This window comes from Octopus sinensis, linkage group LG2, assembly GCF_006345805.1.
Source record: "Octopus sinensis linkage group LG2, ASM634580v1, whole genome shotgun sequence".
Classification (NCBI taxonomy): Eukaryota; Metazoa; Mollusca; class Cephalopoda; order Octopoda; family Octopodidae; genus Octopus; species Octopus sinensis.
The window spans coordinates 207,391,707-207,418,494 of NC_042998.1; the positions used below are offsets into that span (position 1 = coordinate 207,391,707).

At 41.4% G+C, this 26,788-nt stretch overlaps 1 protein-coding gene across 3 annotated transcripts in view; it reads right to left on the reverse strand.

Annotated features, from left to right (window-relative positions):
• Positions 1 to 14,345: 14,345 nt before the first annotated feature.
• The window catches only part of LOC115227544 (fatty acid synthase-like), a 39,517-nt gene continuing 27,074 nt past the window's right edge, over positions 14,346 to 26,788 (reverse strand). For 2 of the 3 annotated variants that reach the window (XM_036500813.1, XM_036500815.1), the window contains 6 exons: positions 25,195 to 25,407; positions 22,159 to 22,311; positions 21,070 to 21,270; positions 19,472 to 19,689; positions 15,354 to 15,551; positions 14,346 to 14,698 (listed from right to left, as the gene is read on the reverse strand). In XM_036500813.1, coding sequence (XP_036356706.1) covers positions 14,474 to 14,698; positions 15,354 to 15,551; positions 19,472 to 19,689; positions 21,070 to 21,270; positions 22,159 to 22,311; positions 25,195 to 25,407 — 1,208 coding nt within the window. In that variant the 3' untranslated portion in view covers positions 14,346 to 14,473. The remainder of the gene's footprint in view (positions 14,699 to 15,353; positions 15,552 to 19,471; positions 19,690 to 21,069; positions 21,271 to 22,158; positions 22,312 to 25,194; positions 25,408 to 26,788) is intronic. The other variant, XM_036500814.1, reaches the window with a different exon arrangement.

Here is a 26,788-nt window from a genome sequence, read left to right on the forward strand (position 1 = left end):
GCTTATATAGTTATTTCCCTTACAAACCCGAGCAACGCCGGGCGATACTGCTAGTTTTAAATAATAATGAAATTATTGTATACACTGCTCAGGTGCACCACAACATGGTATAATATTTATATAAACAATGTACGAGATGTCACTGGAATAATAACTAATCTATTCAAAAGCAATTAAGGTGTCAAAATAATGTTTAATTTTTTGCACAAGGCCAGCAATTTTGGGGTAGAGGGTACGCCGATTACATCGACCCCCGGAGTTAAATTGCTACTTATCGACTCCGAAAGGATGAAAGTCGGTCTCGGCGAAATTTAAGTCAGAACGGGCGAAATACCTATTTCTTTACAACCCAAAAGGGGCTAAACACAGAGGGGGACAAACAAGGTCAGACAAACGGATTAAGCATTTCGCCCGGCGTGTTAACGATTATGTCAGCTGGTCACCTTAACATAATTGTTACAGCTGAGCACGGGGTCGAAGTAATCGAATGACTCCCTTCTCCATGATTGCAGGCATTGTGCCAAAACTCGAGATCAGTATTAAAGAAAGAAAATAGAAGCAAAAAGGATGGGCGTAAAGGGAGGTAACTCTGGATTATACAGTAAAGGATTAAAAAATTTTGTTGAATAAATCTGTTATAGAGAAGAGAGTTTATTCTGTTATTTGTTTCGGTCATTTGACCGTGGCCATACTGGAGCACCGCTTTTAGTCGAGCAAATCGAGCGCAGGAGTTATTCTCTGTAAGCTTAGTATTTATTCTATAGGTCTCTTGCCGAACCGCTAAGTTACGGGGACGTAAACACACCAGCAACGGTTGTCAAGCGATGTTAGAGGCACAAACAAAGACACACAAACACACACACACATACATATATATATATATATATATAATATATATATATATATATATATATATATATATATATACATACACATCTATACGACGGGCTTCTTTCAGTTTCCGTTTACCAAATCCACTCACAGACACACAGACACACAGACAGACACACACACAGACACACACAGACAGACACACACACAGACACACACAGACAGACACACACACAGACAGACAGACATACACACAGACACAGACAGACAGACACATAGACAGACAGACACACAGACACACAGACAGACAGACACACAGACAGACACACAGACAGACACACAGACACTATATTTTTGGCTCAAAACTGACAATTTTAAGGGTAGCGGGTAAGTTGATTCCATGACCCCACTGGTTTGCATGCTGTGATGGAAATCTTCATTGCCAGAAATTTACGCTGGTTGGAAACAAGTACACAGGGTGGACAACAGCAGACAAACCAGACGACTTCTTTACTCCCAACAATGCAAAGAGGAAAAGAAGCCATGGGAGATCTAGACTGAGATTCAAAGATACTGAAAAAAATAAAGAAAAAAGGAATATGAAGCGTAAGACAATAGGCGCAGGAGTGGCTGTGTGGTAAGTAGCTTGCTAACCAGCCACATGGTTCCGGGTTCAGTCCCACTGCGTGGAACCTTGGGCAAGTGTCTTCTACTATAGCCTCGGGCCGACCAAAGCCTTGTGAGTGGATTTGGTAGACGGAAACTGAAAGAAGCCCGTCGTATACATGTATATATATATATATATATATATGTATGTATGTGTGTGTGTGTGTATATGTTTGTGTGTCTGTGCTTGTCCCCCACCAACATCACTTGACAACCGATGCTGGTGTGTTTACGTCCCAGTAACTTAGCGTTTCGGTAAAAGTGAACGATAGATTAAGTACTTAGCTTACAAAGAATAAGTCCTGGGGTCGATTTGCTCGACTAAAGGCGGTGCTCCAGCATGGCCACAGTCACATGATAAACAAAAGAGTCAAGAGTAAGCATTTCGCCCGGCGTGCTGACGTTTCTGCCAGCTCACCGCCTTTTTCCTCGCAAATATTAACGACGTAAATGAAATGTTTACTACTGAGAACACACACGTTTCTCTCTCGCAAATACTGTTGTTAATATATAATAATGAAATTATTGTATCAGTGCTCAGGTGCACCACAACTTGTCAGAAAGTGCATATAAAGTACATGCAGTAATGTAGAAATGTCTGGGAAGCGAACAGTGTATGAATCAGATCCATGCTTGAGTGTGTATGGAGGGGAGAAAGATCAGGTGTAGTGTTGGCGAATCTCAAGAAGCATGGAAGTTTTCAAGGATGCAGTGCTCCGACAACTAACAACTGATGCCGGCAGTTTGTTCCATGCTTCAGCAACTCTCAGCGTGAAAAAATGTTTCCTAAAGTCATGGGAGCTGTGCTGTTTTCTGACTTTGTAAATATGTCCACGGTGTTAGACGGGTGGAGTTTGAAAAGGTGCTCAGAGTTATTGTTTGTACGATGGTTGATAATTTTACTACTGACAACACACACATTTCTCTCTCACAAATACTGTTGTTAATATGAAATACCAACCATTGTATTTTTTTCTGGGATTGTATTGATAACGGAGTGGCAGTTCTGGATGAAGTCCCGACATTTCTGTGTCCGAAAGATTCCTAGGACTTTCGTCGTTGTTGAGAATATTGGGTGTTGTTTCATTCGTAGTTTCGTATAAACCGTCAACCAGTTTTTCTTACCTGATGGAGGGCTACGAAAAATTAAAGAAAATGACATTATAGACTATTTAATGTAATGGTTAGATAATGTCCGTAGTCTCAGATGGTCATGTTCAAGAATTCAACTGGACATTTAATGACTGTTGTTTCTGATTGGATTCTATGGAGGAGGTGGTGCTGAGAATTCTACTCCCCCGTCTTTCCCCAAAAAATAGTGGGCAAAGGAGACGGATGGGTAACTAGAACAAGAAATAAGGGGCAGAACCCATTGCTTTTTCTGGCCCTTTAAGACTGGTGAGATCGATTCCAACAGCATTCTTCTTGAACTTTTGTAAGTCAAACAACTGCAGGAAAGATAAAGCGAGAGGTTTCAGAGGGATCATGCTCTAGGAAGGAAGGATTGGGTGTCATTACAGAAGCTAAACAACCATCATTGAAGTATATTGGGAAGTGGAAGACGACACAACTACACAAGTGTTCTCCGCCCCCCCCACCGATTTTGTTTCCTCATAACTTTCTGAAAAATGGATATTTTTTAAGAAAATTTTCTACAAATGTCTTTCAGAGTGTGTATGTACAAACACACATCATATCTACAAAATGAAACTAGAATTTTAAGAAAAAAATGATGTGTGTCGGTGTGTATGTGTACGAATCTATTTTTCCATATTAAATTCTGATAGGATCGTAATTTACACTTGGAAAGATCTTTTTTTCATAAAAAAAAAAAACCAATTTTTCTCAAGATAAGGAAACAAAACCGACTCTTGTGAATTTTCTGGAACTTCTCTCTCCATACCCGGAAAAAAGATTTTTCATAGATTCTGGCATAATCGAAATCTACAACTGACGAATTATACCTCATATCTCTCTAATGGCAAGCTAGCAGAATCATTGGTGCGTCGGACAAAATGCCTCATTATTATTTTATTTTTTTTTACCCTTTCCAAATTCCTCCTAGTTCCACCTTACCCTTAATTTTCTTAGGATCGAAGGTGTCGATTGATTAAACTTTCAAAATTTCCGAAACTTAGAAATTAAGAGAGCAGATGAAGTGATTTCTGCAGCAAAGAAGGATGAAGGGCATAACTGGGTTGGTTAGAAGGGTGGAGTGGCGAGGATAAGGTTTCTGTCGTGCTGTGACCCGCAGCAGGATCTGTCGAGAAATATTTCAAATTTATTCCCCTCCCCCATGAACAAATTTGCTCTGTGATTATATATATATATATATATATATATATATATATATATATATCACGTGATCACGTGACCGACCAGTCCATCAGATGTAGTTACACATCGCTGGTCACAATGCGTTCGCATTGTTTTATCCTTCGAATGACGCCACCCCGCTGGCTAAGCGAGCAGGCCAACAGAAGAAAGAGTGGAAGAAAGAGTGGTGAAAGAGTACAGCAGGGATCACTACCATCCCCTGCCGGAGCCTCGCGGAGCTTTTAGGTGTTTTCGCTCAATAAACACTCACAACGCCCGGTCTGGGAATCGAAACCGCGATCCCACGACCGCGAGTCCACTGCCCTAACCACTGGGCCATTATATATATATATAATTAATAGAATGAGATCAAAATCCAAGGCTGTGAAAGATTTCAGAACATTTATAAATAGACAGTCTTACAGCTGTTTCCGGGATATCTTATATATCCCTTCATCAGAGACAGAGTGATAAAATGGTTAAGCAATAGTTAATGTAAAGAAGGTATGAAATAGAGAGTGAAGTGGAGGAATGAAAACAGACGTGAGATATGCAGGGATATTGCATCTGTAGTTCCATTATTTAGGCAGAATGGTATACATATAAGATTCCTGTGCCTTGTGAGTAAATTCTAAAAAAGTGATAATTTGCAAACATTTTCCAGGTGGCATAAGGAAGGCAATGGTTGCAGGATGTTGAAAGAAATATATTAGAGAAAGATGTTCTCACCGGAGGACTGTAAAGAAGTGGATACAACCTGTAGGACCGACCAAAGGCACGAACCTGGTACCGCTCCGCTAGCAATCTCATTTCGTTAATTATATTCTGGATGACATAACTAGAATAACCCGAGTATCGTTGCCCGTAACGCCAAGGAGAGGGGGGGGGCTAAACCCCCAAATTACAGAAGCCTGTTCGGTCACTAACAGTTTGTGCCGGTCGACGTCGAGACCTCGGGTATTAATTGGGGTAACTGCGGCCAGTCTGAGAAATGAGTCGTGCCAAGTGGGGGCTGCGAGTGTCACAGGCCATTCTCTGCAGCAACGCCTTTGCAATCATGTCTACGAGGTACGGCTAACCACGCCATCTGTTCCGGGATGTACGACCCATTACCCCCATCGCCATCGTCTGCCACTTTTTGTTTCCTTGGTGAAGTAGTTTTGAAGGATTTTTTTTTTTTGCTCTCGATAATTTTGTTATACTTTTAATGTCTTTTCTCGTAAAAATATGTCGTTTATAAAGCCAAAGTCTTCTGTTTAGGTTCTCAGTTGAAAACTTGTTCTGAGATAAAAAATAAATACAATAATCTACACAGAATCGATACAATTTATTATTATTATCCTGTCATAAACTTTAGCATTATGGCAAAAATAAGTAATCTCTCTCTATATCAAGCTGAAGTTGTCTGTGTGTGGCAGGTTTGGTAGCCTTCAACTAATACTATCTCCTCCGAGACCCTGCGGCGCATGTTGACCAAAATTGAGAGTATGATAGAAGAAGGCTTGCTCTTCCTTCCATAGCAGATAAAATTCAAATCGGACCATGTTAACGCCAAAAATTATTTACATCAAAAATGTGCTTTTTTTTTCTATGAAAATCCCTATTTTTTACGATTTTTTGACTGCTGTGTCGCCATTTTTCGGTGTATTTCAACCTGAAAAATGTTCACTTAAAGAGAATAACAAGCTACATAATGCAAAATTTTTACTTTTCAAAAATTCCGATTCTAAAGGGTCGAAACAAACCCGAGCAACGCCGGGCGATACTGCCAGTTATAATTAAAACTTGAAGATATGAGACAACCAAAATGTTAAGGGAGATAACTTATATTATTCTAGTTCGGATCGTCTAACTTTAACTACAAACTGTGAACTATGGAAGAGGTGGAAAAATCCAGATTTAGCTGGTTTGAACATAAAACGGGTAGAATATTTGAACCAGATATGACTGGTTTAACCCTTTAGTATTTAAACTGGCCATATCCGGCCAAAATAGTTAATCTGTTTTATGTTCAAACTGACCAGATCCAGGCTCTCATACCTACCCTACAATGTTATTCTACATTAAGTAATTACACCATCAAGATCTTGAAGATATGAGATAATGCATGATTAATTCAAATCAATGGGAATCAATAGGGATTATGTTTGATTGATAATCTGAACACTAAAGGGTTAAATGTTAAAGGATTAAACAAAAATAAGCTTACCTCATTAATGGTCATCATCATCATCATCATCATCGTTTAGCGTCCGCTTTCCATGCTGGCATGGGTTAGACGGTGCAACTGGGGTCTGGGAAGCCAGAAGGCTGCACCAGGCCCAGTCTGATCTGGCAATGTTTCTAAGGCTGGATGCCCTTCCTAACGCCAACCACTCCATGAGTGTAATGGGTGCTTTTTACGCGCCACCTGCACAAGTGCCAGACGAGGCTGGCAAGTCCAAATAAATACTTAATGGCCCACCTGAGTTTTGATTCAGTACCTTTTAGTTTCAGTAAAGATGAGCAAATCAGTAATTTAGTGTCCTGACTAATTGACTTGTAATTACTAATGAAGTTCAGGATGAAACCAATATCCAGGAACTCTTTGAACTGAAACAAAACAAATTACCATATATGGCATATAAAACCCCCTTTTCTTACCAAAAAGTGTATTTAAAAAATTCTGAAAATCTTAATGGAATATTAATCATCAGAAGGTCCCTAAAAGTATCTTCTGCCATATTGCTCTTCTCTTCCAATCACATTATTACAGTAAATAATTCTTTAACTGGTGCAGAAGTACCAATGTGACAAAGAATCTATTCAACTACTCTTTTACTTGTTTCAGTCATTTGACTGCAGCCATGCTGGAGCACCGCCTTTAGTCGAGCAAATCGACCCCGGGACTTATTCTTTGTAAGCCCAGTACTTATTCTATCGGTCTCTTTTGCCAAACCGCTAAGTGACGGGGACGTAAACACACCAGCATCGGTTGTCAAGCAATGCTAGGAGGACAAACTCAGACACACAAACACACACACACACATATATATATATATACATATATACGACAGGCTTCTTTCAGTTTCCATCTACCAAATCCACTCACAAGGCATTGGTCGGCCCGGGGCTATAGCAGAAGACACTTGCCCAAGATGCCACACAGTGGGACTGAACCCGGAACCATGTGGTTGGTTAGCAAGCTACTTACCACACAGCCACTCCTGCGCCTACTAACAGTTTTTTTTTTTTTTTACTAATAGGCATCTTTTTTTGGCAAGAGCATAAAAAACAAAACAAAACAACTTTGCAATTTTTCTTCATAAAGCACCCACTACACTCATGGAATGGTTGGCATTAGGAAAGGCATCCAGCTGTAGAAACATTGCCAGATAAGACTGGAGCCTGGTGCAGCCACCTGGCTTCCCAGATCCCCGGTCGAACCGTCCAACCCATGCTAGCATGGAGAACGGACGTTAAACGATGATGATGATGATGAAGTTCTGTGTTGCTTAAACTTCTGCTGAGAAGACTAAAAGCTTTTTGCAATTAACCTCATTATCGTTGATGACAATATTGATTTCAAATACACAGTGCAGCAGAAAAGTTGCCCCAATTTCGAAGGTTAATAAAAAGCACACAAATGAAGATACAAGAAAAAAAAACGATGCTCTCCACACCAGGCCATGGGTGTTACTGGATACAGAAAAAAAAATGGCATTTAACCCTTTGGTTACTAACCCGGCCAAAACCGGCTCTTGCTCTGTGGTAAAATGTCTTGTTTTCATAAGTTTTGAATTAAAATCTTCCACCAAACCTTAGTCAAAATTTACGTTCCTAACACTAGCTGAATGATAACCAAGTTATTTTACTAAATTTTTTGTTATATCTAAAATTAATTGAAAGAAACACAGAGCATCTCAAAATAAATACAGTAACGAAAGGGTTAATGAACTTCATAAAAATGCAGTTGATGGCATATAATGACATTTTTCCCCCCATAAAAAATATCTCTGAATACAGGACCTGAGGTGAATTCACAAAGTTGGGCCTTATATTACAGGTTTTGGTGCACTAAAAGCTTTTAGTCTTGAATATGGGCTGCTGGAATTGGCATGCGTCTAATGTGCTTCTGTCTCTTATGCCATTATATATGGTGCCTCGAATTAATGCTTTACAAGTGTTTTATGTTAATTATTTAATTAATCTTTTGTGACCCTACTCCTTATGAAGTACATCATCTACGTATTTCAGGTCTATGCCTGCGGGAATATGGTGTAGTGGTTAAGAGCATGGGCTACTAACCCTAAGATTCCGAGTTCGATTCCAGGCAGTGACCTGAATAATAATTTTTTTTTTTCTCTCTAGTTTCAGCTCAGAGCTGTGGCTATGCTGATGTACCACCGTTAAAAAAAAAAAAAAATAATAATATCAAAAAATACCTTAGGAATGAGAACCCAGGTTTGAAATTTCCCCCAGACACCTGATGAAGGCTGGAGGGTATATCAGCTGAAATGTTGTGTTAACAACAAACAAGACGAGGACAAATATCTGTCAAATGTAATTAAGGTAAATAATGTACGTATTTCAGTTTGAAAATAATCAAGCATTTGGTTTGATTTAATAAAATAGCTTTGTTGTTATTAAAACAGTGTTCTGAGATAAAATTATAATGGAACGTTATAATGGCACATAAAAAAAAAAAAAAAAACACCATCCGAGCGTGGCTGTTCACCAGCCTCGTCTGGCACCTGTGTCGGTGGCACATAAAAAACACCATCCGAGCGTGGCCATTCGCCAGCCTCGTCTGGCACCTGTGTCGGTGGCACATAAAAAGCACCCACTACACTCATGGAGTGGTTGGCATTAGGAAGGGCATCCAGCTGTAGAAACACTGCCAGATCAGACTGAAGCTTGGTGCAGCCTTCTGGCTTCCCAGACCCCAGTTGAACCGTCCAACCCATGCTAGCATGGAAAACGGACGTTAAACGATGATGATGATTATGATGATGATGTTGTAATTTAAGTCAAAATACAAGGTGTAACAGAAAAGTTGCCCAGATTTCAAAGGTTAATAAAACAAAACACCTGAAGAAGCAAGCAAAAATTTTGTATTTCTATGAAGTTCATTAAATGCCATTTTTTCTTCTGTTTCCAGAAATACCTATATTGTATTCTCTTATTTCTTTGCTTTTTATTAACCTTTAAAATCGGGGCAACTTTTTCCTGCTGCACCCTGTTTTTGAAATCAATATTGTTTTCAATCATCATCATCATCATCATCATCATTTAGCGTCCGCTTTCCATGCTAGCATGGGTTGGACGGTTCAACTGGGGTCTGTGAAGCCAGAAGGCTGCACCAGGCTGCAGTCTGATCTGGCAGAGTTTCTACAGCTGGATGCCCTTCCTAACGCCAACCACTCCATGAGTGTAGTGGGTGCTTTTTACGTGCCACCTGCACAGGTGCCAGACGGAGCTGGCAAACGGCCACAGACGGATGGTGCTTTTTATGTGCCACCGGCACGGGGGCCAGGCGAGGCTGGCAACGGACACGATCGGATGGTGCTTTTTACATGCCACCAGCACGGGGGCCAGGCGAGGCTGGCAACGGCCACGAATGGATGATAATGATAATTGTTTCTGCTATAGGCACAAGGGCTGAAATTTACGGGGAAGGGGGCTAGTCGGTTACATCGACACCAGTGCATAACTGGTACTTATTGACCCTCAGACGACGAAAGGTAAAGTCAACCTCAACAGAGTTTGAGCTTAGAGCAAAGACGGATGAAACGTCACCAAGCATTTTGTACCTTAATTAAACCACCTTTCATTGTCTCAGGGTCAATAAGTACCAGTTAAGCACTGGTGTTGATGCAACCGACGAGCCCCCTTCCCCCTAAATTTCAGCCCTTGTGCCTATAGCAGAGGCAACTATCATTATCATAAGGCAATATACAATATTGCCTTATGGCAAGGTGGCAGAATATTTGGTGCGGTGAACAAAATGCCACATTATTTCTTCTGGTTTATCGTTTCCAAATTCCTCTGAGTACCACCTGGCCCTTCATCTTCTCGGGATCAAGGGTATCAATCAATTACACTCTCAAAATTTCTGAAACTTAGAAATGAAGAGAACAGCTAATATCTATTTCTTTACTACCCACAAGGGGCTAAACACAGAGGGGACAAACAAGGACAGACAAACGGATTAAATCGATTACATCGACCCCAGTGCGTAAGTGGCACTTATTTAATCGACCCCGAAAGGATGAAAGGCAAAGTCGACCTCGGCGGAATTTGAACTCAGAACATAGCGGCAGACGAAATGTCGCTAAGCATTTCGCCCGGCGCGCTAACGTTTCTGCCATCATGCCGCCTTTATATCCTGGGGTCGGCAATGAGGATGGCCCTCTATTGTAGTTCTTATTTTGGTGAGCAGTGCAAGATTCATAGGATAGAATATACCCCTTAAACCAGTGTTTCTTAATTAAGGTTCATATGACCCTTGTGGGATCCATATATCATTTCATTGCTAAAATTTGCGTAATAATCGGTTCTACTTCTGCAAAACACATAATATCTTTATTTTCTTTTTTAATGTTGAGTTGGTGCATAATTATTGCAGCGTGGAGGTGCAATGGCCCAGTGGTTAGGGCAGTGGACTCGGTCATAGGATCGCGGTTTCGATTCCCAGACCGGGCGTTGTGAGTGTTTATTGAGCGAAAACACCTAAAGCTCCACGATGCTCCGGCAGGGGATGGTGGTGATCCCTGCTGTACTCTTTCACCACAACTTTCTCTCACTCTTACTTCCTGTTTCTGTTGTACCTGTATTTCAAAGGGCCGGCCTTGTCACTCTCTGTGTCACGCTGAATATCCCCGAGAACTACGTTAAGGGTGCACGTGTCTGCGGAGTGCTCAGCCACTTACACGTTAATTTCACGAGCAGGCTGTTCCGTTGATTCGGATCAACCGGAACACTTGTCGTAACCGACGGAGTGCTTCCATCCAGTAGTAGTATTAATATTATTATGATTTGCCTGTCTTTAAGTTCCGAGTTCCAATTCTGCTGAGGTCAACTTTGTCTTTCATCCTGTCAGGGTCAATAAAATAAGTACCAGTTGTACACTGGGGTTGATGTAGTTGACTTACTCTTTTACTTGTTTCAGTCACTTGACTGTGGCCATGCTGGAGCACCGCCTTTAGTCGAGCAAATCGACCCCAGGACTTATTCTTTGTAAGCCTAGTACTTACTCTATCGGTCTCTTTGGCCAAACCGCTAAGTTACAGGAACGTAAACACACCAGCATCGGTTGTCAAGCGATGTTGGGAGAACAAATATAGACACACAAACACACACATATATATACATACACGCACACACACAACTGGCTTCTTTCATTTTCCGTCTACCAAATCCACTCACAAGGCTTTGGTCGGGCCAAGGCTATAGTAGAAGACACTTGCCCAGGGTGCCAAGCAGTGGGACTGACTCGCTCCTCAGAAATTGCTGGCTTTGTGCCAAAATTTGAAACCATTAAGGTTAATCGTTAAGGCAACGAGCTGACAGAATCTTGAGCATAGTTAGCAAAATATTAAACAGCATTTTGTCCATCTTTACATTCTGAGTTCAAATTCCACTGCAGCTGGCTTTAACTTTCATCCTTTTGGGTTTGATAAAATAAGTACCAGTGAAGTTCTGGGGTCAAACTAATTGACTAGACCCTTCCCCCAAAGTTTCAGGCCTTGTACGTATAGCAGAAATAGGCACCTCATTGCAGGAATCCCCTCTTTTGTATTACTCTTGAATGCTGTCCTGATGTCATATGGGCCACATATCCCCTCTTAAGAGCTCGTGCTCTTAACCACTACTCCATATGCCCATGGGAAACTATGAAATGAATTTTAGGGCTTATAAATCTAATATTTTCCCATCCTTCCTTAATACCGGTTCCCATATGCTGCTCATATCTGCACTCAGTCTGCTTAGGAGGTTGTTGTGTCCTAGCATATGTGCTGCTTCTTTTAGTTTCCGTATTTTCCAGGGGTGTTCTCTCTCTATTATTTTAACTTCATCCCACAGGGGGAGGTGGTCTCCATTTTTCCATACATGATCAACTATACCCGATTTATCAATATCTCCTCATGTCACAGCTTTGCAATGTTCCCCTACCCTTAGAGGGGCGGCATGTTTTGCCTTTGTATAACCTACCACAGCTGCATGGGATGGAGTACACGCAGTCTTTGGTCATATTCTCTTCTATTGGTGGTTTTACCCAAAGGAGATATTTGCAAAGTGTTGTATTACTCTTGAATGCTGTCCTGATGTCATATGGGCCACATATCTTTTATCTTTTCGGCTGGAGGGTATATCAGCTGAAATGTGTTAGCAACTAACAAGATGAAGACAAATATCCTTCGAATGTAAATAATTCCTCATCCTTTAAATATAGAACTGTATCATTAATGCAATCCCACAACTGGTAGACAGTAGTCCCGTCTCACTGCCATTCTCCTGACAGACATCCTGTGTTTCATTCAAGGCAATAACACCTGTTCTTCCCTTCAGAAGTGTTTACCAGCCACATGGTTCCAGGTTCAGTCCCACTGCATGGCACCTTGGGCATGTGTCTTCTATTATAGCCTCGGACCGACCAAAGCCTTGTGAGTGGATCAATTAGCCGGAAACTGAAGGAAGCCCATTGTATATATATGTGTGTGTGTGTGTGTTTGTCCCCCTACATCACTTGACAACCGATGCTGGTGTGTTTACATCCCCGTAACTTAACGCTTCAGCGAAAGAGACCGATAGAATAAGTACTGGGGTAGATTTGCTCAACTAAAGGCGGTGCTCCAGCATGGCCACAGTCACATGACTGAAACAAGTAAAAGAGTAAAGAGAGTATGTCTTTGTGTCTGTCTTTTCCCACCTGACAACTGGTGTTCTAGTGGTTCAACAAATGGGACCAATAAAATAAGAGTCACATGACTGAAACAATTAAAAGATAAATGATACTGAAAGTAGATTAAGTTTCCTCCTACATCTTGATGTATCATTTATCTTTTAATTGTTTCAGTCATTTGACTCTGGCCAGGCTGGGGCACTGCCTTGAAGAAATTTTATGCGTTTAAGGCTCAATTCTTATTTTATTGCTCCCATTTGTTGAACCACTAGAGCACCAGTTGTCAGGTGGGAAAAGACAGACACAAAGACACTCTCTTTACTCTTTTACTTGTTTCAGTCATGTGACTGCGGCCATGCTGGAGCACCACCTTTAGTTGAGCAAATCTACCCTAGGACTTATTCTTTGTAAGCCTAGTACTTATTCTATCGGTCTCTTTTGCTGAAGCGTTAAGTTACGGGGATGTAAACACACCAGCATCGGTTGTCAAGTGATGTAGGGGGACAAACACAGAGACACACACACACACACATATATATACAATAGGCTTCCTTCAGTTTCCGGCTAATTGATCCACTCACAAGGCTTTGGTCGGCTCGAGGCTATAATAGAAGACACATGCCCAAGGTGCCACGCAGGGGGACTGAACCCGGAACCATGTGGTTGGTAAGCACACTACTTACCACACAGCCATGCCTGCACACATTTTTTAAATGCAAGCTACCAGATTACTTGAATCCAGATGTGACTTTTTATATACATATAAAATGATGGGCTTCTTTCAGTTTCCATGTGCCAGATCCATTCACTATCCAAACATGATCGATGCCAGGCCTGCCTGACTGGCTCCTGTGCCAGTGGAACATAAAAAGCACCCACTACACTCTTGGAGTGGTTGGCATTAGGAAGGGTATCCAGCTGTAAAAACTTTGCCAGAATAGATTGGAGGCCGGTGCAGACACTGGCTCTCCAGATCTCAGTCAAACCATCCAACCCATGCCAGCATGGAAAATGGACGTTAAACTATAAGACTTTATGCCAGGTGAGGAAATGCTAAAGTATGATTAAAGGACGAACACAAGTACCTTGCTATAGGGGTGGGAGAGGGGATACACAGCTGCCCTATATTATATAAGGGTGGCAGTAACTGGAAAGAAGATAAAGAAGTGGTGACGAGATTCCAGAACCTACTATGAAGGGAGTGAAAAAAATAATGGATTATTATAGATTATAGCTTAATCTTGGAACTGCTTAAAGAGCTAATGCAAGTGTTGGCCACGTCTACAGAGATGATATTTAACACGGCACCCCCCATGCCGGCGTCGCCTACAGACCAAACCCTGCGCCATGTATAAAACACCTAGTACTCTGTGGAAAGTAATTGGCATTAGGAAGGGTGTCCGTCTGTAGAACCCATGCCAAAACAGACAATTGGAGCTTGGTGCATCTCTCCAGCAGACTAGCTTCTGTCAGACTGTCCAACCCATGCCAGCATGGAAAACGGACGTTAAATGATAATCCTCAATAATACAAAATTAATCAGAAGCTTTTTTAGATTTTTAGCTTTCACCTTAAAAATTCAGATTCATTTTAGATTCTTTTTCAAAGATTTTTGAAACTAAGCGATTCGAAACCAACACATTTCAAGTTTAGACACAAATAAATATTTATTCAATACATATTTTTTTCCTTTTTTCAGGCATTAAATTGTCCCCGTTCCATTAATTCTTTAATACAAGGTGAAAAATCAGGTTTCGGTGGACTCATAACCAACAGTTACTCATCAGCAAAAGATGTGATCTTCAAAGGGGATGGTACATTTCTATTGAGTTTTGGGGATTTCCTCCATTGGGCCAGATTCCTACGAACATTTTCAAAGGGAGGATCTTCATTATCCAATGATGGACTTTCAGGAAGAGTGACGATTATGGATGGTTTCATAGGAGACTGCTGTAGTGTCTTGTCACTCCAAGAAATGGCGACGGGCGATTGAAAAATTTTCTGAAAGATAAAGAATATTGTTTCAGTTCTTGACACTAGACCAGCAATGTCAGGGGAGGGGCAAAGATCATATTGACCCCAGTATTCAACTGGTATTGTTTTTAATCAACCCCAAAAAGGATAAAAAGAAAAGTCGACCTCAATGGAATTTGAACTCGGAACATAAAGACATGCAAAATACCTATTTCTTTACTACCCACAAGGGGCTAAACATGGATAGGACAAACAAAGACAGACAAACGGATTAAGTCGATTATATTGGTACTTATTTAATCGACCCCGAAAGGATGAAAGGCAAAGTCGACCTCGGCGGAATTTGAACTCAGAATGTAACGGCATGCGAAATACCTATTTCTGTATTACCCACAAGGGGCTAAACATAGAGGGGACAAACAAGGACAGACATAGGTATTAAGTCGATTACATCGACCCCAGTGCGTAACTGGTACTTATTTAATCGACCCCGGAAGGATGAAAGGCAAAGTCGACCTCGGTGGAATTTGAACTCAGAATGTAACGGCAGGCGAAATACCGCTAAGCATTTTGCCCGGCGTACTAACGATTCTGCCAGCTCGCTGCCTTACGAAAGGTAAATGATATCAATTCAGAGCAACAGAAATAAAGAATAGAGATCTTAGAATTGTGGTAAACATACCCGAAACGAACTCAGTGTTTGCTTTATATTTTCCAAAAAATCCCAACTCCTGCCAGCAAATTTACTGACAAATTCCGAATTGTCTTCAAAAGATTCAAAGAAGTTTTGTATCTTAGTCAAGCTGACGGGGGTTTCAAATTCACCAATATGCAACCGTGTGTACAAAAAACTCTGCTCCAGTGAATAGCCATCACAGAACTAAGAAAGAAAAAAATATAGAAGACAGCTGTTATGACATGAGTAAATAGTATCGCAACAAAGATTTCCTAGGACGGTACTATGAATAGAGTTAGAGTATTAGCGACAACGGGAGGGAAGGACTAGTGGGGCTGGCAACAAGAGGAAGGCGAGATTGTTCTAGCAGCAAATGGAAGCAGTGCTGGCGGCACACTGGAGGGGGCGCTGACGGCACACTGGAGGGGGAGCAGGCAGCACACTGGAGGGGGAGCAGGCGGCACACTGTTGGAGGGGGGGGAGCAGGCGGCACACTGGAGGAGGGGGAGCAGGCGGCACACTGGAGGAGGGGGAGCAGGCGGCACACTGGAGGGGCTGGAGACAGTGCAGGTGCTTTTTACGTGGCGCCGGCACCAGTGAGGTTACCAACTAGCTTGCAGAACGAAGACCTCTCAGCTGAGAGGAATTACAACTGAGGGAAGTAGCCGTGTGCCAAACGAGAAGTTAGACAGAGATAGCAATGCAAAAAAACCTGAAACAAATATCACAACACACTCTGCAAATCATTTACGTTTGTTATTGAAATAGAATGTAATTTAATTCAGAATTCCTTTTGTTTGGTTGGGAAGAACAAGTTTGTGCTCACAGACTCTGGAAGTTCTACAAGGGGCAACAGGAAAACCTTCCATATTTTACACAGCCAAAGGCGTTAGGTTTATGAACCCAGGCAAATAGCAATGGAATCTTTATGTCGAACAAATATACCCCAGGACATTCTTTGTAAGCCCAATACTTATTCTATAGGTGCCTTTTGCCAAACCGCTAAGTTACGGGGACGTAAACACACCAACTATTGTTTTGTTGGGTTTTTTTCCCCCCAGTTACCGTCAGGATTCGAACCCAGGGCCAGATTAAGGCCAATAGGGGCCCATAAGCACTAAAAAATATTTGGTGCTCCCTTATAATAGGCATTTCAAACAATAATAAACCATAAAATAAAATTATTTTTAAAACGAAACCAAACTAATATAAAGATCATCATCATTATCGTTTAACGTCCGTTTTTCATGCTAGCATGGAAAATAATTATTTTGTACATTCTTTTACTTGATCCCAGTTATTTGACCGTGGTCATGCTGTAGCATTGCCTTAGTCGAACAAATCGTCCCCAGAACATTTTTTGTAAGCCTAGTACTTATTCTTTATGTGTCTTTTGCTGAACCGCTAAGTTACGGGGGACGTAAACACACCAATATCGGTTGTTAAGCGATGGTGAGGTGGGGGACAAACACAGACATTATATATATATATATATATATGGGCTTCTTTCGGTTTCCCTCTACCAAATCCACTCACATGGCTTTTGTCGGCCTGAGGCTTTAGTAGAAGACACTTGGCCAAGGTGCCACGCAGTGGGACTGAACTCAAAATCTTACCACACAACCACTGCTGCGCCTGTTTTTTTTTTTAATTACAAAGTCTGATCAGATTCTCCAGATGGCACCATGAACAGTTCAAAATTATATTTCCGATCATATAAACCGCTTGGAATATTATTTCAGTAAGTTTAAAGTGATTTCTTTTGTGCCGTAAACCATTTCCCATTTCTATGGTTTCCCTTTCCCTTAATGCTACAACCACGAGCTTATTTTGCTTCATTGCTAGCGCTGTTTGAACCAGTGCACACTGCATTTGCTGTCAGAATGTTTGTCCATTTGCAAAATGTAGAGTCTTTTTTTGCTTCTTTGTTTGTCGCACTCTGTAGGAGACCAGTAATACATTCTGAACTCTTTACTCTTTTACTTGTTTCAGTCATTTGACTGAGGCCATGCTGGAGCACCGCCTTTAGTCGAGCAAATCGACCCCAGGACTTATTCTTTGTAAGCCTAGTACTTATTCTATCCGTCCCTTTTGCCGAACCGCTAAGTTACGGGGACGTAAACACACCAGCATCGGTTGTCAAGCGATGTTGGGGTGACAAACACAGACACACAAACACACATACATATATATATGTATAAGACGGGGGTTCTTTCAGTTTCAGTCTACCAAATCCACTCACAAGGCTTTGGTCGGCCCGAGGCTATAGTAGAAGACACTTGCCCAAAGTGCCATGCAGTGGGACTGAACCCGGAACCATGTGGTTGGTAAGCAAGTTACTTACCACACAGCCACTTCTACGCCTGTTGATAGAAATCTCATAACAAATTATTCCGTACAAAGTCGGCACCTATAACGGTGATGATGATGATGAGGTGGACTACTACACATCTGTTACATTTAGTTCTTTTACACCGGAACTTAAAATAACGTTTCTCCCAGCCTTTGCATTAATAATATATAAATGCCTCCAGCGGTTATCAAACATTTTACTTCACCTCTTGCACAGAAGAATATTAATGAAATTTGTTTTTAAAAACTGACGCTTCTGTTCAAGGCTGCCACTACACTTTACAGAAACAAGGTGATCGCCTCCGGGGTTAAAATCGGAGACGGTGGAGGGCTGTATGAATTTTAAACAGCTTTTAATTTCTTAATCTAAATGCAGAACACTGAATTTCATTAAGAGAGCAAAAAGCAGGGATGTCACTCTCCTCCACATCCCTGAACGGAGAAGGGTGGAAGACAGGGTAAGGGTAGGGTAGGGTGGGAAAGACGAGAGGATCACGTGGGTCTATGACATGTCACATGATTTCGCGTGAAACACTTCAGAGAGTTCATGACATAAATGTTATGAAAAGTGACATGTCGTTTTGTTAAAACTATGGACTTCTTGCGCGAAAGTTAATTTTACAAAACCAATTTCTCAGCTGATGCAAAGGTGAGGATGCTGGGGGGGGGGCAGGGTTAGTGAAATATTATTAAAGAAGACGCATAAAGCAGGGCTGAGAGAAGTGGGGGGGGGCATTTTGTTTGGCTGGGAGAAGAGAGGACACAGTGCAGAACAGGAGAAAGTGGGACACCCATATTGTAAGGGGGAGGGAAGAAGGAAGGGACCATTGTTGGACTGGAAAAACGGGTGGGAAGAGGGCACATCGCAGAACTGGGTGGAAGAACAGGGGAGCATATTGTAAGGTTGGCTGACGGAGTGAGGGAGCACACTGTGCGATGGGAGACAAGGGGAGGACATCTTTTTATCGTTTGTTTCAGTCATTGAATTGCAGCCGCACTGGGGCCCCACTTCAAAGGGGTTTAGTAGAACAGATCAATCCCAGAGCGTATTGTTTTAAAAGTCGGATTCTTATTCTATTGGTCCCTTTTGCTCAACCGCTAAGTTAATGGAACGTAAACGAACACCAGTTGTCAAGTGATTCAATTCAATTCAATTTTTATTGGCTCAAAAAGCAAAAGCAAGGCCATGTAGGGGGACATGGAGTTATGTACAGGGAGGGTGTTCATGCAAAGAGTTCAGGCCATTTCTGGTCAAGAGAGACTTTGAACCGAGCGGTCGTCGGCATCTTCACCATCTCGTCCGGCAGCTTATTCCACGGATCCGCAACCCGGACGGAGAAAGCCCCTCTCCTTCGATTGAGATAAAATCGTCGTAGATAGAGCTTTTCGGAGTGACCCCGCAGCCTAAGCTCTGGAGCAGGAGTGAAGAACAGCTGATAGGAGAAACAGAAACATGAAGAGACAGGCAGACACAACGGGCTTTTTCTGAGTTAGCAGCCAAATTCACATACAAAGCATTGGTAGACCAAGGGCCATCGTAGGGGCTGCAAAGTAAGACGGAGTCTGAAACCGCGCGGTTGCAAAGCGAACATCTGAACCACACCCACGGCCACTAATATAGTCGGAGTGTGTGTCACTCGAGGCGGCCCTTCCGCCCCCCCCACCAAAAAAAATTGCCTACAGCAGATACAAAAGTGCTGCCTGGGGCGAACGGCCCCTACTAGCTACGCCAGTACTTACGACGGACAAGAAATTAAAAATTTCAAAAATACCTGAAAAGATTCGGCGTTTAGAATTCTGTTTACCAATTCCGAATGTAAAGCGGAATCATCTTGTTTCAAGAACTCAAAGACAGCACCGAAAGGTTCTGTGACATGAAGCGTGAGGTTTCTTAGAAACGCACTCATACCAATATATTCAGATGGATCTGGAATTCCTAAGAGGACAAGTTTTCCATTGTCTGCGAGAGTGATGAAGGCATTATTGATATCTGAATGGAGAAAGAACAAAAAATAAAATAAAATATATCTTGTTTTCAACAACAACTATGTTAACAAGATATATAAATATCGGTTATGTTGACAAGACCAATGATGTTGTCAAGAATAAATACGAAAGAATTTGTAGCTATTCGTAGTGATTACATGAAAAATAAAACTTACGTCGACATCAGAGCCTACGCTACTGCACCGACACACAGATACGCACGCAGCCACTGCGCCGATGCCAGTCGTAATAAACTGAGCCACGGTTTAAGTTCACCATTAAAAAAAAAAGTTCAGTAATCCCTCGCCATATCACGGTTTATTATTTCAACTTACGTCGTTTCCTCTGTGGTGTTGTTTTGCGTTTATAATAAACTAGCAGTATCGCCCGGCGTTGCTCGGGTTTGTTTCGACCCTTTAGAATTGGAATTTTTGAAAAGTAAAAATTTTGCATTATGTAGCATGTTATTCTCTTTAAGTGAACATTTTCCTGGTTGAAATACACCGAAAAATGGCGACACAGCAGTCAAAAATCGTAAAAAATTGGGATTTTCATAGAAAAAAAGCACCTTTTTTGTGTAAATAATTTTTGGTGTTAACATGGTCCGATTTGAATTTTTTCTTCTATGGAATGAAGAGCAAGCCTTCTTCTATCATACTCTCAATTTTGGTCAACTTGCGCCGCAGGGTCTCGGAGGAGATAGTGTTAGTTGAAGGCTACTAAACCTACCATACACAGACAACTTCAGCTTTATATATAAAGAGACTAACTCTGTTCTTACATCACGGATTTTCACCTATTGCAGGGATTTTGGGAACGTAACACCCGCGATAGCCGAGGGATTACTGTACAAGTTTCCACAACGTTTATTTATCAAATGACTGTATTCTAAAACTATTCTGCACGTACAATAACAGCCATACCAACAATCCAACACGCCTCCATCATCAGCTGCCCCCACAGATATCATTATAGTTTCGACACCTGGGCAGTACCATTCAATCCGGCAGTGTAAACAGCACTAAAATAAGTGTTTGGGAACAAACATGCTATCACCATATTCATTCAATCTTAATTCTAGGAAGAATTAAAGACTAACATTGTTAATTAAACTACGACAAAGAAATACATTTACCCTATGGACAAAAACAGCATCGGTAAATTAATAATATAAGTTAGCCTATAACTAACTCCTAAATTATCAAACTAAATAGAAACCTCTCCACCTATAAAGCTGTGGTGGTCACGAGGCCCACGACACAGGACACCCATCAGGTTGTATGATTGAATTCGAAACTACGAAAAGGCAAAGTGAACTTCTTCAAAGAACAGCCATGCTTGTCTCCCATTTTATCACGATAATATCGATTAGGCAGAAACTTACCAGTTCCAGATGTAATGGCAGCATCGCAACCCAAGCCTTTCGTCAAAGACAATATTTTATTATTCAAGTACAAGCCCCAGACAGACGAAACGCCTGGGAACATCTCTTCTAAATCACTGCTGTGTTCCAGGCTCCAAGACGATACGTAAATGTGTTTGCAGAAAGCCGATGCCATTTCAATAAGAAACAGATAGACCACATCTAGAACGAAATTCAGACAAATAGGCTATAGAAAGTCTGTTTAGAAGAGTTTTAAGATTATTCTATATCTGTAAAAAGGGGCGATATTGAGAATGATCAGTGATCTATGAAGTCATCTGAAGAGGATTACCGAGTGCTCTTCGGAGTAATGGAGTAAACTGATGAGGTCGAGGGGAGGCCCAAGAGGATAGAATCCTTAGCGAAAAATGAATGGGAAGATTAATGACCCGCCACCCTTACAGGTCCCTGGTGATTAAAAACGAGATCACGAGGCTGCAATCAATAAGGAAAGATGTAATAAAGGGTCATGGGGCGACACAGATGAAACGATAAACGATGATTCTAACATCTTTGATAAATTTCTAGGGTCACAAACACTGTGGAAAGCCTTTGATTACTTTAAACCCCATACAAATCTGGTCCCTCAATTTTCAGCTTTTTGTTTTGATTGACAAAATAGCTACCCTCTTAGACCAGTGGTTCTCAACCGGGGTTCATGTAAGATTCTGGAGGGCCCACGCGAGCAAAATAGTAAATTGGGAATCTACAGAAGCATTTTAAGGGTCCATGGAAATAAAAATTGATTTCGATGTATTAATTGCAAGATACAGCTCAGGGTCTTTCTCTAACGCTTAACAGAGGTCAACGCGCTTCTGACCCCATAAACATGTTCTCCCAGAGAATTCTATTGCAAACCTACACAAGTGAATGGGTGACACACAAATTAGGAATTGTGAAAGAAGGATCTATAAAACTGTTTTTTTTTTGGCATTGAATGGCTATAGGGTCCACCAGAACAAATAGTAATCCAAGGGGTCCAGAGGTGAAAAAATAGTTGAGAACAGCTGTTTTAGACTGTATAGATACCAGTAATTACTTTGTACTGACCATAAGGTGGATGAATCAGCAGAGTCTGTCCTGGCTGCAACTGAAGGACTCTGTGAAGCAGGTGATAGGAAATAAGGTACGGGAGGACCTTGGTCAAGTCGGTCTGTTTGATTGGTCGATCAACTTCAATAAATCGATTGTAAAAACGTTCATCTAACAAAAAATAAATAAATATGTAAATAGTATATTTAATAAATCAAATTCATTTGTCTTAAATATTCTTGGAAAAAATCTATGGAATCAGAAATTTATGCTTACCTCAACTTACGTCGTTTTTGGACGTAAGTTGAGGAACAAATCATTGACGTAACACGAAAAATCATTAAAACAAATTTATTTGCTCATATCGATTTTAATGAATGGTTTCGAAATATTTTCACGTGTAATTTGATTCTTTACTTTAGGACTGATTTTTAGGCGTTTTTAAAAAAATATTTTTATGCTTTCAAATTTGTTCGCTGAGACCGACGTAAAGTCGGAAAAGACGTAACACGAAACGACGTTAGTTGAAGTATGCCTGTATCTTACTCGGTTTCAGTCATTAGGTTGTGGTCATGCTGGAGCACCGCCTTGAAGAATTTTAGTCGAACGAGTCTATCCCAGCACTTGGTTTCTTTAAAACCGGGTACTTTTGTCGAACGTAATCAAACCAACACCGGTTGTCAAACGTGGGTGGGGGAGATGCACACAAGTACATAAAAACCGTCGTGTGGTGTGCGCACACACACACACACACGCCGGCCTTTTTCAGTCTGTCTCTCAAATCTGCCCGAAGGCTTATTACAAGACACTTGCCCGAGGTGTCACGCAGTGGAACTGAACCCAGAATCATGAGGTTGGGAAGGAACCCTCTTACCACACAGCCACACCTGTGTGTGTGTGTGTGTGTGTGTGTGTGTGTGTGTGTGTGTGTGTGTGTGTGTGTGTGTGTGTGTGTGTGTGTGTGTGTGTGTGTGTGTGTGTGTGTGTGTGTGTGTGCGCGCGCGCGTGCAAGGAGCTTTTTCCCCTTTCGATTGAATTATTCAGAAAACAAAGATGGGAGTTTTCACCGGAGAAGGGACAATAACCAACAGGGCCAAAAATGTGGGAAAACATATAAACTTAATTAGGGCCATATCTCGAATACTAGCCCTTCTTTTCAGAGGCCAAAGACATATTCCAACCCCTAACGGTTGCTGATTCTCTTCAAAACTCAAGTGACGCTGTTCTGTTGATCGGATCAACTGGTACCCTCGTCGTCGCAACTGACGGAGAGCCACTTTTTTTTCTTTTATTGTCCAAACATTGAATACCTACAAACCAATAACGCAAACAATTTTATAGATGCGCATATAAGGATATACATAATCGTGGCACTCCGTCGGTTACGACGACGAGGGTTCCAGTTGATCCGAATCAACAGAACAACCTGTTCATGAAATCAACATGCAAGTGGCTGAGCATTCCACAGACACCTGTACCCATAACGTAGTTCTCGGAGTGACTCAGCGTGACACAGAGTGTGACAAGGTTGGCCCCTTTGAAATACATGTAGTATTCAGTTCATACTTTGCAAAAGAACCTTCTGGAGTTCGCTTTTTGTCTATATCCCCCCCCCCAAGACGCGCTTTGTCTTTCGAATTTTGGTACAAAGCCAGCAATTTTGAGAAGGGAAAGTCGATTACATCGATCCCAGTTATCGACCCCGAAAGAATAAAAGGTGTAGTTAACCTCAGCGCCATTTGAACGTAAAGAGCCGGAAGAAATGTTAAGCGTTTTGTTCCGCTAATGATTTTGTAGGATTGTTTCCTTAAGCCTTTAACATTCAAACCAGTCACATTAAGTTCAAATATCCTCCTAGTTTTACGCTTAAGGTGGCCAGATCTGGCCTCTTACACTCAGCCTACAATGTCTTTAAATATAAGCAATGACATAATCGAAATTTCAAAGCTATGGAAATAATACTTGTTTAACTCTTTCGCATTCAAACCGGCTATATCTTATTTCTTTACTACCCACAAGAGGCTAAACATAGAGGGGACAAACAAGGACAGACAAACGGATTAAGTCGATTACATTGACCCCAATGTGTAACTGGTACTTAATTTATCGACCCCGAAAGGATGAAAGGCAAAGTCGACCTTGGCAATTTGAACTCAAAACGTAACGGCAGACGAAATGCCTATTTCTTTACTATCCACAAGGGGCTAAACATAGAGGGGACAAACAAGGACAGACAAACGGATTAAGTCGATTATATCGACCCCAGTGCGTAACTGGTACTGAAAGGATGAAAGGCAAAGTCGACCTCGGCGGAATTTGAACTCAGAACGTAACGGCAGACGAGATACCTATTTCTTTACTACCCACAAGGGGCTAAACACGGAGGGGACAAACAAGGACAGACATAAGTATTAAGTCGATTACATCGACCCCAGTGCATAACTGGTACTTATTTAATCGACCCCGAAAGGATGAAAGGCAAAGTCGACCTCGGCGGAATTTGAACTCAGAACGTAGCGGCAGACGAAATACGGCTACCAATTTCGCCCGGCATGCTAATGTCTCTGCCAGCTCGTCACCTTTAAACCGGCTATATCTGGTTTATAACCTTCAAACCTGCTATATCTGGCCAAAATATATAACCTGTTTTATGCTCAGTCTGACCCGATCTGGCCTCTCGCTTCAACCCCACGGTGTCATTCTAAAACCAAATAACCACATCATCGAAATCTCTAAACTACAAGATAATACATAATTAATTCAAAACAACATAGATAAACAAACTCTACGTTTGACAGAATAATCTGAAGGCTAAAGGGTTAATTCAAAACAATGCGAATAAATAAGCATTACATTTGACAGAGAAATCTGTGGGCTTTAGGGCTAATATCAATGACGAAGAGAAATTCAATCTGAACCACATTGAAGCACAATCAACCGCTTTGATCCTGCTTGTGGAGGGGTGTGTGGAGAATATACAAAGGCCAGTGCAGCAGCTGCTCCACCCCTGGTTAAGGGTGTAAAACGGGTAGAAAAGAGTTGCATGTGGCTTACCTAAAACCAGTGAGATACCAATGTTGGCATTGCCTGTTACAGAATGGAATCCAGAATATATTAAGACGGTGGCGGCTGTTTGTTTGGAGATATCGTAGACCAGCATACTCTCAACAAATAAGTCTTCGTGTTTGGGAGATTCCACATCCTTCAGATAAAGCGCAACGGGGGGCGGACTGAATTGTAACACCAGGCCGCCAGACTGACAAATACCTGAAAAGAGAAACACTTATTTAAATACGATCCTCGGCGATAATGCATTTTCCTTTATCTCTCTCTATATAAACGGCAGTTTGTCTGTCTGTGTGTCTGTGAGGTTGTACCCTCACCCTGACCACGGCTTTCAACCGATTCTGATGAAACTTGACACACGCATAGCCCAATGTCATAATTCAAAACTAACGCAGTGAAAATTTTGCAAAGTTCCCCAAGTTCTGAAAAAAATCGATAAATTCGACATGGGGTCGAGAATCTAAGCTTTTTATATGCAATACATTTTCTGTTGTAGTTTTTGCAACTTGCAATCGATTTTCACCAAACTCATTGTGAAGCTTAATGTTACCCTAAGAAACTTAATTCTGATGTTAGTTTTCCATGCAATACCTTACCATCAGAAAAAAAATCGATAAAATCATGCAATTTTGGGAAATCGCGTTTTCGCCCAAAGGGACAGCTAGGAACATCGTATACACAGAGGACATTGCAACCTACACATGCGCCTTCGTTCCCCAGAGGGAAAGGACTAGATTGGGATTAGTCGTTGCCTACTAGGGGCATACCCGGGAAACGCCGGGCTATGCTGCTAGTCTTTCTATAAAAGGCGATTTAAAATGTTGGTCGGCTGATTTCTCTAGACATGCATTACATCGTATGGCGAGAGGAAGGAGAAAGAGAGAGAGAGAGAGTAAAAGAGAGAGACTTAATTGAAAGATGAGCGTACATATTAGGCTTGGTGACAGGCAATGAGTAAGTGAATGCTATATCCACACAGCTCGAGAGAATCACAGACGGAGGAGTGGAACTACTGAGTAGTCATAGGATTTGTTATACAAATAAGAAATTTGTTTTAATTCCATTTTAAGGTAATAAATGTTTTTCTTTAGAAAATTAGTATACCTAGATACAAGAAAAATTGTAATAGATATGCCTACCCTATTTCTTGATATTAGCCATGATGGTAAAAGTATACTTCCAAAGTTAGCCGTCATACGACGACCAACAGTCTAAAGTTAACCGTCATACGACGACCAACAGTCTAAAGTTAACCGTCATACGACGACCAACAGTCTAAATTTAGCACGACTAACAGTCTAAAGCTAGCCGTCATTCGACGACTAACAGTCTAAAGCTAGCCGTCATTCGACGACTAAGTCTAAAGCTAGCCGTCATTCGACGACTAAGTCTAAAGCTAGCCGTCATTCGACGACTAAGTCTAAAGCTAGCCGTCATTCGACGACTAAGTCTAAAGCTAGCCGTCATTCGACGACTAACAGTCTAAAGCTAGCCCTCATTCGACGACGAGCAATTTAAATTCACCCGTCATATGATAATTTAATTTTAAAGCCTACTAAATTGTAAGCTTTGATTCTCAACT